At 37.1% G+C, this 13,639-nt stretch overlaps 2 protein-coding genes across 3 annotated transcripts; one reads left to right on the top strand and one right to left on the bottom strand.

Annotated features, from left to right (window-relative positions):
• Positions 1-824: 824 nt before the first annotated feature.
• Ir8a (Ionotropic receptor 8a) lies at positions 825-11,784 on the bottom strand. The gene is made up of 16 exons (XM_033340965.2): positions 11,539-11,784; positions 10,319-10,471; positions 9,588-9,791; positions 9,346-9,512; positions 8,885-9,076; positions 8,634-8,801; positions 8,369-8,563; positions 8,068-8,289; positions 7,730-7,829; positions 7,357-7,534; positions 6,987-7,170; positions 6,785-6,906; positions 2,187-2,334; positions 1,944-2,113; positions 1,670-1,791; positions 825-1,439 (listed from the first exon to the last, which is right to left on the bottom strand). The coding sequence occupies exons 1-16, from the start codon at positions 11,621-11,623 to the stop codon at positions 1,165-1,167; spliced, it is 2,685 nt and encodes an 894-aa protein (XP_033196856.1). The 5' UTR covers positions 11,624-11,784; the 3' UTR covers positions 825-1,164.
• Positions 3,107-6,650, top strand: LOC143304036 (uncharacterized). 2 transcript variants are annotated; one of them, XM_076626340.1, is made up of 4 exons: positions 3,107-3,501; positions 3,580-4,220; positions 4,515-4,674; positions 4,772-6,650. In XM_076626340.1, the coding sequence occupies exons 2-4, from the start codon at positions 4,125-4,127 to the stop codon at positions 4,996-4,998; spliced, it is 483 nt and encodes a 160-aa protein (XP_076482455.1). In that variant the 5' UTR covers positions 3,107-3,501; positions 3,580-4,124; the 3' UTR covers positions 4,999-6,650. The 2 variants fall into 2 exon arrangements, 1 of the variants encoding a protein (XP_076482455.1); XR_013060734.1 differs by having other exon boundaries at positions 3,107-3,507; positions 4,515-6,650.
• Positions 11,785-13,639: the final 1,855 nt, after the last annotated feature.

Genomic DNA, 13,639 nt, shown 5'->3' with positions numbered 1-13,639 from the left:
GCCACTGGTTGATCATTTTTGTCTCGTTAAAAGCAAGAAAAATCGTAGCGAGGCACACGAATGCGTTAGTTTTTATTTCTCACCAGGAAGATGCTCGAAATTGTGTCGACGATTAAGTTTTACAAAGGCTATTAATATTTTTTGCTGTTTTTCTGTTGTATTTTTTGTTAAACTATTGTTCTTAAACTATTCTACGTTTAATAATATCTTAGTATTATTCTTACAGTAGAATGATATTAAATATTTATTAAGATGTTTTATAGATATTTTATTATAAATTTATAACTTAACTTAAAAGGTTAGAAAAGCTTCAAATATTTCAATATATTTGGAAAATGAAATATACCAAATACGATACCATTTTAATTAACAAGGACAGTAATATACATACACCATGTTTATAATCATAGATAATATCGTTTATCATATAACTAAATATTATTTTAATTGTCGCGGTTTATCTGCTGAATGCATTCATAAATTGGATATGTTTAGATTTATCTCGTAGACCAATTCAAGGAATATATCTGTCACAGCGGTAGAATGTTACGAATCGAAGCGACACAGCCGACCGATCGCTAACTGCTCACTTTCATTTATGCAATTCCGTTACCGCAGTTGGTAAAAAATGTCGCGATGGACAATAACCTGCAAGTGGTATCGATTTAAGAGGCATCGTTGGGAAAAACATCCTCAGGTATTGGTATATTTTTACCGGGAAATCGCCGATTCTTTCTCTCGTAATTGATGCACTTGGTGCATGAAGGAGAATTTGGAAAATGAAAAATTTTCAAAACATATAAAAAATATTCTTAATTGTTTATTCACGTGACTACAAGCTGCTAGTACAGAGTTAATTAAAACGAAAGTGAAATATCTTTTAATACAATCGATCGATTTACGATTGTTTCCGGGGCTCGCGAGAGGCGTAAAGAATCGACAAATATTGCAAAACAGTGAAGGATACTGGTTCTTGTAAAACTACGTTTTCTAGCTAGAAACTTTATTTTCACTCTCGTTTTACGTTGCCATCGTTTCTTATTCAAATTATTATCGAATCTAAATTGTCATTCGAGTACAGAACGATTTGACCGTGTGTACAAGAAGATTTCCGTACATTATAAGCTCTATTCTAAATCATGTTAATTTACTCTATGAAGTTTTTCATTCTTTGAAAGTGAAATTGCGAGGGTACACGGAAATGTGAGACACGCGGGGAGGATTCATCGTTTTCTCGAAAAACGCATTGGTCGGCGCAGGTTTCATTTGCAATTTCGAGGCCAACTTCTGCATAATCAGCTTCTCGTTGTCGATGGTTTTCACTTTCTTTTTATCTTTTTGTTTGTCTTGTGTGTTTCGTTTTCGATAGTAAAACACTTCTCCTGCTAACGTGATCATCGCTAGAGCGAGACCAAAAAGAGTTGCGATGAACACTCCACCTGAAAACACGTGGAATTGTTTGATTAAATTATCATGTACATTTAATTATATTATACATTACTATTATTATATTTTTTAGATAAAATTCTTTGAAGTTTGGATATAAAATATTCAACCTTTCTGTTTTATTTATTCAGAAAATTGCTATTTAGTAAATATTAAGCTATCTTCACATTTCAAGTATTCAACATTTTGAATTATTAAAATATTTTAGTTCATAACAACTCACCCAAACTCTCCAATGTTATTCCCTCGTTGTCATCAGAATTCTGACACTGAGCCTTCAACGATTGATTCCAATACTTAGATGCCAACATTTCAAAGTATCTGTCCTTTTGCAAATCTAGAATTCTACAACAAGTCAATTGATATAAATAGGATAGAAACATATAATAAATTATAAAATTAGTTAGGATAGGTAAGGTTAGTACAAACTCATCAGCATAGATTAGTACAAACTCATCAGGATGGGTTATTACAAACTCATTGATACAAAAACATACTTTCTGCTTATTTCTTCCTGCAAATGGCTTCCCTGTTGAACAGCAATTGCATAAGGCTGTTCCGCAAACACTTCCCCAACCTCAGTCAGGTTGCAATTCCTCGTTACCTCATACTTTATCTCCGATGAATCGTGGATGAAAGCGAATTCTGCATTTTCGCTTTCTATCACCTGAAACGGCGCAAAAGACGATGGCTTTGTTCACCGATTTGCCTGGCACGAGCAACTGATCGTCAACGCATACCTTTTGAAAACCCTCTCTGGAATTTACAACAGGGCCGACCTGCGTAATAGCTTGCAATATGTGGCCGTATTGTTCCTTGATTGGATAGTCCCAAACTCGATACTCTACTTGGTCGCTGGTACTGTTTAACGTGATTTCTTTCCATACCCTAATTGTGAAATAAAATTGGGAAAAATTAGAGCAGATTTATGGGAGGAATAAATATGATTAATTTGTAAATTTCAATATTTGAAATGTTATTAATTCGTTCGACACCAGTGATCCAAACATTAAATCACGAAAGATTAATAGAATCTTTCTTGTAACATTCTTTGTCATAGGATTGTTTCCAATGGCCGAGAACTCACCGTCTGTATCGTTTGTAAAAATTTATGTCGTCAGTCGATTCACCGATTTGTGACTAAAGAAGTCATCGGAATGGAATCTATTCAGAACAAAGTGTCTAAAGCATGAAATGGTCGTTGATTGTAAAATCAACTAAAAAATGAATAACATAAATAATAAGTATTGTAGTATTGTAGCCCTGTCCTGGAATATAATACATGTAACATAACCTTCAATAACAGAGTCCACTCGGCCATTGCAGACAATAATACTGTTTCAGCATAATCGTACGTATTGTCAATTTACTAATCTACTGATTGTCTAATCCACCTTGTTTGGAAAAGTCCAAATTGCCCACCTGTTTGCCAAGCTGTGAACCTTACAATGCGGACCTCATTAAGAGGTTAAGAACACCTTAACATTTAGCCAACTGAATAGGGAGATTTTATGAAGGACAAATAATCACTTTTTTTGTTTTTATAAAGTACAGTATGTAATAAAATACACGAATTTAGTGGTGTTAAAATGAATGAAAAAGTTACACTATCAATTGTGACTAAATAAAGTTATAATCGAACGATACCACACTATAAAAAAATATTAAAATGCATCATTAATTTAAAACGTTCAAGTCGTGTTACTTATCTTTAGTCATCTTTAATGTTTTTAATTTTACCTATATTTTTTATACTTTTAATTTGATGTTTTGTAAAAACAATATGTAAAATCGTTAAATAAAGTCATTACCGCAAATATAATTAACCACTTAAATCATTTTTAGGCTTCTTTTTCAAATAGTGAATAATAGTCCTCGATGATGTAGGTTGGGTAGGTCAGGTCAAAAGTAAACAGCTGACAACACCATATACAGCCACGAAAATCCACAATGAACCATGGAAAACTGGGGGAAAATTAGTATATAAGGACGAGACGAAACTTCTGCTGGCATCCATCGCCATGAGAACGTTAACCTCTTCGTGCATACTAAAAAGTACAAGTAAACAAGCAAACCATTCTAATACTCGATATAGTTAATTTACCTCCACCTTGAGCGTTAATCTCGTTGAAGGTGATATCAACCGACCGCCATTTAACTTCGAGCCGGATATCTGTGTCGTTGGAGGAAGCAACAGTTCGGAGGAAAACAAGATCGTTAGACAAATAACATCAACGTGAGTGTCATCTTGGGGAAAGAACTAGCTTCATCGCAAAATACACCGCACACAACATCCCCATGCAAGATAACCTACGTCAACAAACAGTCGGGACAAGTATTGTCAATCTTTGGTTACAGGTGCTTTCCTCGGCGTCTATTTATCGCCACACTCTATTTATCACTACACAAACAAACAGGGACAGCTCTCCATCGGAATACACCGATCACAGTCAATACAAGAGTCACCTTCGGGAAGGAAATATTATACCTTTATCGCGAAATATACCGTCAATATCTCGCTGCACAGCAGACGAAGTATCAATTCGTTCGAAACATAAACATAAGTCATATGTTTGTTGAGTCACCTCTCCCTTGCAAACTGCTTAAAGTTATGATATCGAAACTCACGCGCGTACACCATGGCCTCCAATCAAGAAGGACGCATAAGAAAATTGTAAATGGAACGAAAATTATACAAGGAAGAATTAGAAGCATTTCAAGAGGTACTTGATAAATATGAGGAAGGAGGATCAGTAACCGTCATTCAATACCAGGTATTTAGAGGCAGAATATGCTACGTTTAGGAAAAATCAAAGCGAATTAAACGAGATAGACGAGGACCAAACACAAGATGAACGCCTTGCCCTAAAATATAAATTCCTGGAAAGTAAAACACGCGCTACTGATATAATTGAGATCGCTAAACGGCGGATCGACAATGAAGTTGCATTAAATTCAATAAAGTTGCCTAAAATTCAACTACCTTCTTTTTCGGGATCATAGTACACGAGAATTCGCGTATTGACGACTGTAAAAGATTAATATATCTCCGCTTTTGCTTAACACAGGAAGCGGCTATTGCCATAGCGTCGTTGGAAAATACAGCCATGAATTATCCTATAGTATGGGAAATTTTGGAGAAACAATACAATCAACTTGGAAAAATCGTGGCCAACCATTTGAAAGCATTGTTCGACGTCTCTTCTTTACAGCGGCCATCTTACCAAGGTATACAATTCTATTTAAACAAATTATAAAGCATTGCAATCACTCAATCAGCCAACCGTGGATACCGTGTTACTATATTTGTTTACATCGAAGCTAGATCACGACACACAGTTACGATGGAAGGAACACATCACACGGACAGACCACACAACCTTTCCAAACGTCGGACAACTGTTCGACTTTTTACACAGTCGCTGCAACCTGTTAGAAGCTATAGGCTCAACATATCAAACACCATCACGCCCTACTACCCGTCCGTATAGTTTACGTATCATGAGCCAAAGCGGTATGTGCAAACGGATGCCAAAATCTCCGATCACGTGAAATTTTTTAACGGATCTCACACAACACGAAATCGCAAAAAATTGTTGTCTATGTCAGTAGAAAAATCTCTGTTTGTTGTTTACGTAGCACACATTCCGTGACAGAATGTACATCTGGTAGTTGCAAGTTATGCCGTAAATGGCACCACACTCTCCTACATTCGGATATAGATAAATCATGGCGGCCAACTTAAATTAATATAACAGGTCACGCATCTAAGATATTTCCAAACGTCGTTTTGTCTACGGACCTTATAAACATCAGTGATCAAACCGGAAAAATGCAACAGTGCAGAGTCTTGTTAGACTCAACGCTCAACGTCCTTTCACAAACTACGTCATCCTGCATGAGCAATTGGAAACTAGAACGAGTCCTAGAAGCTCGAAAGAACTCGCAACACTATCAAGGACATTTTAGAGGCGTACGATCGAAGTTCGCCTGAAGATCGGATTACGAAGATATTTTGAAGACTACCGATCAGTAGAATCATTCCTTGTCTCCCAACGACAAACTCGACAAGAATGATGGGGCAGCATGCTCCTTGAACAGTTCCAGCACGGTGACACTTCACGGGAACAAAATAAAATTAATGCTGGTCAAATCAGAGAGCAACAATCCCCTGACACCCGAGTTAAAGCAGGGTAGTCCGTTTTCTTAATTAGTAGGAACAATCCAACAACGAATAAATATCGATACAGTGAACCAGGATGGCTACAAACGTCAGTAGGTATAAATTCCAATGAACTGCGTCCAATCGACTGGGAAGAATAGGAAGAAACAGAAAGACGGCTCAGGTCTCGTCTTCCGTGGATAATCTGGCGCCAAGGGACACATGCCAAGCCAGTACAATTACCACAGCTCAGAACCAAGGTGCCCAACGACACTTCCTGGGCAGTGGACTCCAGCGGTGAATTTATTAGCAACGAAGAGAATGACTGCTATCCGGATTGCTTAAAATACATACAGAAAATCATTGAATTGAACGTTGATTTAAAGCGACTGCACATGGGATCTACAAAATTTAGCACTTATCATTAGTACTTTATCTCAAGGGAAAGCAATAAAATCTAACTAGCATTTGAAACAACTTGCAATATTGGATTGGATTTTAAAGAAGGTCAACATTGAAATTGATAAGTGTAAATATGCACGAGACGGTCTACTCGAGGAAATCAGAACCTTTAGAAATACAACAAACCAGAACATACCAGTAGAATACACAGAGCAATTAGAAAATAAGATAGTTTGTACACAATTGCATTCTGCTAAATCTACATCTTTTCCGAATGTGTGTAATTACACACTTCATCATTACAGACAACTTTTGAACGTGCCCGTTTAAAGGAGGCGGTATGTTTGGGATTTCGAGTGGCCGTCTGTTTATGACTCGACAATACACCTACCTTGTTTGGAAAAGTCCGAATTGCCTACCTACCTGAGCTGTAAATCTTACGGATGCGGACCTCATTAAGAGGCTAAAAACACCTTCAGTGCCCGATGGGGTCAGGTCTAGGGTAAACAGCTGACAATACCAGATGATATACGGCTACGAGAGTCCACAATAAACAGTGGTAAACCCGGGGGCGGAAAGTCAATACATAAGGACGAGACAAAGCTTCTGCTGACTGTATACTAATAAGTGCAAATAAACAAGTAAACCATACTAATACTCGATATATTTAATTTACCTCCACCTTGAACGATAATCTCGTCCAAGGTTACCTATATCAACCGATCGCCATTTAGTTGAGAATTCGCAACACAGGGATCCAAAGTTCAGACTCACGTGTACAGCTTATCCTCTGCATTTTTCATATTCATGAAGTACTGATGTACCGCAGAATTAGCCACCACGGTGTAATTGATTCTTGACTGCCTCGCTAATTGCTCCAAAGATTGCACAGGAGACTGGAACAAAATGCGTATTTAACTATCATCTTCTAAAGTATGTGCGAAATTTTCTAAATCCATTTACAAAACTTATGCACCTGCATTCTTTCCACAGTAAGGAAAGCAGCCAGATTAGCGGTGAACGTGGCGAGCATTAGGACAACAAACAGCCAGTAAGCGGCCACTAATGTTCTGCTCGATAATGCTTTAGGAGCTTCGCCGCCACCCTGGGGTGTAAAAGACGTCAAAGCGAACCAGAAACTTTCTTTCAACGTGAATTCCCTAAATACAGGACATTGATCCTATTGAAGCACTATTTTTGACGACATAATTTCTTTACCTTCCCGAGACGTATTGACGTATTATAACAGCATACAATATAAGAATCGTTAAGGGCAATTTCCCGAAATCTAAATCTAAATGTCCCTTAATGAGTCTTCGAAACTAGGCTTGCAGTACAGTTCTTACCGACAAGGATATGGATAGAGTTGTTTATTATTTCTGGCACTGTACGGAGAATACTTGTCGAGTATCCAAATCATGATGCCAGTTAACGTTAGTGCCCCGACGATGCTTAACCATACCTCGACTTTCAGTACTGTCATGAATTTGAAGAGAGACGGCTTGCGCACAGGTTTCCTCATCACTTGGAATGAAAAATTATTACATAATATGTATTTACGTAGATTAAAAACATAATGTGAGTTGAAGTATAATAATAGTGAACGTAATAGTATAGCACATCGTGTCTATACATAACACAAAATAGTATAGTGTAACATAATAACATGAGTGTAAAATATAAAACTTTTTTTAAATATTTTAAATAGAAACTTTTTACCAATTAATATGCCAGATTGTTCAAAGTATGGGGCGACGAAATCGATCACTTCCTCACGTTCTGAAGTCATTGTCAATGATGCAACTACCATGTCTGTTTCCTGGAAAACAAAATAAATGTCTGTAATAAGAACAAGTTTCTAGCAATAAGTTTGTTGAATAATAAAAAGTAAAATCAAATGTCACCAAGAGGAATCACACAGTTTGTATCATTAGAAAGGTCTAAACAGATAAAATTTTCTACAAGCAAGATTAAATGGTTGCATAATTACAGGCACTATCAAGTTTAGTATACAAGTACTTCAACAGAGTTTAACATCCTTCTTGCATACTTCTTACCCCTTTAGCAAGGTCACCAATCAAGCCATCCCATTGTCCATTAGATAATTTCTTCCCAAATTGATGATCCTGCGGTACAACGAGATCATAATCGAATTCCATCTCTTCGGATAATTTCTTTACAAAATCCACGCAATAGCCGTCCCACATATCATTTCCGTTCTCATCCTTCATGATCTTTCCAGTTACTGGATCCAATCTGGGAACGGTCCAAGGCACTGACTAATGCAATTGTAATATTTGCATTAATTAAAGTTGTCAAAATTATGGTGATGCAAACATCGTAATGAGTGTCAATTACAGGAGCAGTTCCGATTCGGAAGAATCTTCTAGCGGGCTTTATCTTGTTTTTCTCAGCTTCTTTGATTTTACCATGCCTCGTCCAAGTGGCCAGCGGCTCCAAAATCCCATTAAACTCCTCCAACTCAATTTCGGCTTTGTAAGTGATCATTCCTTTCTCTGACCAGTACTCGAACGTGTCGTTACCTCCTAATTTCTGTCACAACATTTTTCCGTCAACCTTCAGTTCCTTCTGAGAATCATCGAACAACTGAAATTCAACTTACCGCTAGTATATTATTGTTAAATGCCTCAGACGTGAGATTCGAAGCTTGACTCGTGTTTGGCGAAGGGCATCGGCCAGTTTTTGGTTCCACGCTGATGCCAGACGCCTGCAGGTCGCTCATTAAACTCACTATCAGGCCTACTAATCTTTTAAAGTAATGTGAAAACATCTAGAAACATGGGAAGGTACGAAAAGAGCACGTGAATCGTTTGAATCGAGAAATACTATACACGATAAAAAATGTCTAGATACTTGAACATCAGAGGGACAAGTGCAAGCCGGTTCACCGATTAGTCTGCAGCAAATATCCTTCTTCATCGATAGAATAGTAATTGAAACATCCAACTGGTGTTCTCCGTTGATATATTTAAAGGTCTCGTAATTATTGTCAGTGAACACCAGGTTCCATACTCCATTTCTCGTGACCAGTCCTCCTTGCATGGCCTAAATTTCATAAGCAAAGTAAATTTACAAGCTAAGTTTTTATACTGAATCGTTCAACCTGTTAACCTGCTCATTCCTTGTCCAATCAATCTTTAAAATCTTAATTCGATTTTAATCCTTACAAGTATACGAAAAATAAAACAACAACTAAAGGAAACTGAGCGATCTTTAAATAGAATTAGTAAATTGAATTAAAACTACTAAAGATTCAATAGACAGGTTAGCGTGTTTTCTCCGATTAACAGGTTAAAAGATTTTCTAGGAATCACCGTTCTGAAGAAATCCTCCATCTTGGCTGTGCTCGCGTAGATCGCGTAATAAGATGGCGATGGTCTCATGCTCCTAATCTTTGACACTGTCTTCTCCGTGAACTCGTCGATCACCACCAGTCTTATGATCGAATTCCCAATTAAATAGTAGAGACTCTGATTCAATTCTGCAAAGGGGTATGAATCAGTTTTCAAACATCTGACACGAAATGGAAAACGATCGAAGGTTGATATGAAGGTACCCCTTTCATCTTCGAAGATCAGGCTCACGTCCGTGGCGTTTTTCAACATCAAAAGATCGTCGATTGCTTGGATGTACGGGTTTATATTGCTATCGCCCCGTTTGTATATTATTCCGTTCTCGTCGGCCAAGTTTCGTAGGCGATCCCAACCAGTCCAGGTCATGTCGAGTATGATACTGATTCCCTTAAATAAGGCAGCACATACTGCAAGTTGATTTTAACGAAACGAAAATAAGAATGAAGCGCGATCATGTCGGAGAAGCTCGTCGATGTTGCACAGCTATCATCGATAGATCGATCAAAAGGGTGCAAAGCGTATGAGAATTAGTCACGAATAAAATTATCTTCCATTGTTTCTTATTTTCTTTCAAGACAACAATTTTCATCGTGGAGTATTACATGTCTAATATCGTTAATTTTAAAGCATTGAAGAGTGAAGAAATTTGTAAGCTATTTGTAAATTGCTTGAAAATTAGCCGGAAATTAAATTAACAATAATAAATTTTTATAGCGAAATACAGTATGTCTGGAACAATTAAGTTTTGCAATATTGAGGGATAAATCTATTTTTAAGCAAATTGGAATTTTCGTTAAATTCCTTATATGAATATTTGCGATAAAATTAGCAATTAAGCTTTGAAATCGCTCATTACAACTTGCAGAGATCGCTATCGATTGGAACTGTGGTCGTGAAAGCTGTGAAAACTGCACGACACATTTTGCTTCTTAACCTCTCTCGTAACTGCTGTCTACGTTGGCACGATCCACTTGCACTGTGGAAATATGGACGGCGATGATGTTTTCACCAAAATTCTTTTCTGCTTGAGGTACAGCATCGTTCAGGATGCTTAGTATCGCCTTATCTGGTTCCTCTATTACTATCACTGTACAAAACAATAAGAAGATCACTACAGTGTAAATTAATTTAAACAAGAAATCTCTCAAAGACTTTTCACATTCGCTATTTTTTTTTTTTAATTAAGTTAGCTACATTAATTCGTAGTAAGATATCCTACATATATTTTTACATATACAAGGAAAGGAGCTGTTTTTAAAAGAGTACATATATAATGTCATCGTTTCACGTGACATATTTACCTCGCTATTGATATTCATTATTGTATTGCTTCATATGGTTTCGTTTCAGTAGATAGAATCTAATCGTGCAATAATCATCTATTATGCTGTAAGTTGCTATTCTTCATGTAGGAAAAGTTTCATTAAGCTAATATAATTTCTTCCCTCGTTGTTTGGAAAAAGGAGCGAAAAGTTACACCGCGTTTGTGTCATCTGAAGCAATGATCGTGCGACGATATCGCCATCTGTGTCGTTTTGTTACTTTTTCGGTCTCAATCATCGGTAATAGCTTTCGTCGAACTTCTTTCTATGTCAAGGACCAGGGACCAACCGTTCGAGTTGGCACAGAAGATACGGAAGGTATTAGTCAAACGTTTATCGCGTGAATAATTCAACAATGGTACAACTACTATCGATGTATCGAGAACGAAGCAAAGTTTCATGCGACCCAATCAATGTTTAACCAGTGCAACCGATGTATCTAATTTTCGTTAATATTTCATAACATTGCATTTGACAATAATTAACTCTAGCAGAATAATTATGACTAACACTGTGCAGGACCGGCATTTCACTAAGAAGTAACGAACTATAGCATTTGAGAATATTGTTTTAAGGAAATGAAAACGACTAAAGAATAGTCATAATAAAAAAAGTCAAAACAGTTTCAAATCATCTACTACCAATTTCTAAAGCTCTGTAAAACAAAAGTAAAAGAGTTTCATCTGATATTCCTTTCAAAAAATGACATCTCGAATCAACTTGTGAATCTTTTTCCAAAATAACTCCACGAAACCCATACGTCGTTCGAACGTTTCAATCCGTTTGAAAATTGCAAAGAAAATTTTCCAAAGCCATCGTAGACAAAACTTACACATGTTCATAGGTGTTAGAGAGATGGCAGGACCGAGGAACGAGGCAAGCAGGAACACACTCGCTGCTACCACAGTGGTCGACATGGCTCAGGAGAACCGACTTGGTGCCGGATGAACGAACAACCGTTGTCTTCCGCGTAGGCAAACAGGAGGATACCGTGGAAGACGACAACGACGCCTGCGCTCGCTCTCTACGACACCCGCTTATGAATATTACACCGTCGACTATCAAACTGTGGTCCTTGTTTTCCGTAAATTCACTTTCGTTACGTGGAAGCACGATGTCATATCCTGACACTCGTTTCTTCCACCTTAGTCATCGATTTATCGCTCAAGTTGACGACTGCCAAGGATTACTAACCTGAACATTGGCGATCGATGCATGACGTTGAATGCTACTCGACAATTGGGTTATTTAACAATATTCTCTTTTTTACTTAATTTCCTGGAGAATATTTGGGAGATGTATTAGGTTGGCAACTAAGTGATTACGGATTTTATCATTAGGTGGTAATGACAAAATCCGCAATCACTTAGTTGCCAACCTAATATTTCTTTCGGTACGATTATTGGAGAAATCCGATTTTGAAACTTATTGCTACTTAATAGACGGGGAAAATGATGAATTAGAAGATGTAGGAATTAGGTGATTTTTGAGATATTTAGGACCAAATATTTCTTCAAAAATGATTCTGAGGAATGTCGAATAAACCTACCGATGGAAATTCAAAAACTATAATTGAATAAATGGTACTTAAATAAGTAAATAAAATTATAGAACGTCTTAGTGTACAATAGTCTACGTCAAAGAATGCATTGAAAGGATAAATGTTAGGTTAGCAACTAAGTGATTGCGGTTTCTGTCATTAGGTGGTATTGACAAAATCCGCAATCACTTAGTTGCCAACCCAATAAATTCAAGGCAAATGTACAAAGTTATTTTATGTATAAAACAGCTTATAATTACGAAATGATAGAATCAACGGTGCATTAAAAGCACCGAGTACATTCGTTGGTTTGGTTTCCGTGCGCGTGAACCGTTTTTAGAATAGGAGAATAGAGAATAAATGATCGATACGCATATTATTGATTCAACGTACACGTAACAGTTGCTTCGTCCAGTAACATTTATGTAGGAAAAGCTCGCAATCAGGAATCGTTTACGCTAAAAACTGCAGTTTCCTAATCGATAATTGATTGTATCGCGTGCATACACTACCCCGTTCCTCAGCACCTGGACTAGCGAAATTCGATCGGCGAACATTCCCGTCTCGCTATTTTCGCGACCGCTGAACGATAAAGTTCCCTTTAACCGCGTGCCGACAAATCGCTTCATCGAACAATTCTTCGATTGAATCGCCGATCCAAAAGAAGGAAAAAAGAAAGAAAGAAAGAAATGAAGAAGAGAAGGAAGATGAGAATGAAGAAAAAAAAGAAAACAGAGCAGATGATAGAATCGAGTTTCTCGATCGGTGAATCTTGCCACGACGAACGTCACGTTTTCCCATTATCTATCAGCTCTGATCATGGTCTAAGGTTGATTAATTTCCATGGTTGAGGAAACCTGTGAATCGATGGTGCGCGGTCACAAAGAATAATGACGCAAGGATCGAGATTGCTCCGCAGATGTTCCCTGACTGAGGCGAGAGGCCAGCTGGGGCGAAATGCTTCAATAGTCTCGCACTATTTTTAAATATATTTCAGATGTCGTTTATACGAACGCAATCTCAAAGAACCTGCCCCTGCGGCCTATTGTTTCTCATCGTTTCCATTTTTCTCTCCATAACGTTTGAAAAGTGGAGGTTTAATCTTATGGTATAAAGATTTGTTTAAAAACTCTGAAATAGAAATAAAACCGACAATCTACTTCCTTACAAATTTATTATTCAATTAAATTTTACAAAATGATGTCATAGAAATTATAAGACAAGGCTGTTGAATTTCAAGCAACTAAGAGTTTTAATAATCATTTTTTATTGTTAGAATACAATAAGCAATTAGGCATATTCGAAGCTATAGAAGAATGTTTTTTGTAATTAAGAGTACATTATATACATACATTAATTCTTTTCCCTGAAAATTTGTTTATTACGTATTATG

Source organism: Bombus vancouverensis, chromosome 18 (assembly GCF_051014615.1).
Source record: "Bombus vancouverensis nearcticus chromosome 18, iyBomVanc1_principal, whole genome shotgun sequence".
In the NCBI taxonomy this organism is placed as follows: Eukaryota; Metazoa; Arthropoda; class Insecta; order Hymenoptera; family Apidae; genus Bombus; species Bombus vancouverensis.
The sequence above is the reverse complement of the archived record's forward strand: the minus strand, read 5'-3'. Positions and strand labels throughout refer to the sequence as shown.

Coding starts and splice junctions, on each gene's coding strand:
- LOC143304036 (XM_076626340.1), top strand. CDS start 4,125: ATGGAACGAAAATTATACAAGGAAGAATTAGAAGCATTTCAAGAGGTA. Junction 4,221..4,514: donor TAACCGTCATTCAATACCAG/GTATTTAGAGGC, acceptor TGCTTAACACAG/GAAGCGGCTATTGCCATAGC. Junction 4,675..4,771: donor ACAGCGGCCATCTTACCAAG/GTATACAATTCT, acceptor CATCGAAGCTAG/ATCACGACACACAGTTACGA.
- Ir8a (XM_033340965.2), bottom strand. CDS start 11,623: ATGTCGACCACTGTGGTAGCAGCGAGTGTGTTCCTGCTTGCCTCGTTC. Junction 8,290..8,368: donor TCCGAATCGGAACTGCTCCT/GTAATTGACACT, acceptor CAATTGCATTAG/TCAGTGCCTTGGACCGTTCC. Junction 7,171..7,356: donor CTCTATCCATATCCTTGTCG/GTAAGAACTGTA, acceptor TCCTGTATTTAG/GGAATTCACGTTGAAAGAAA.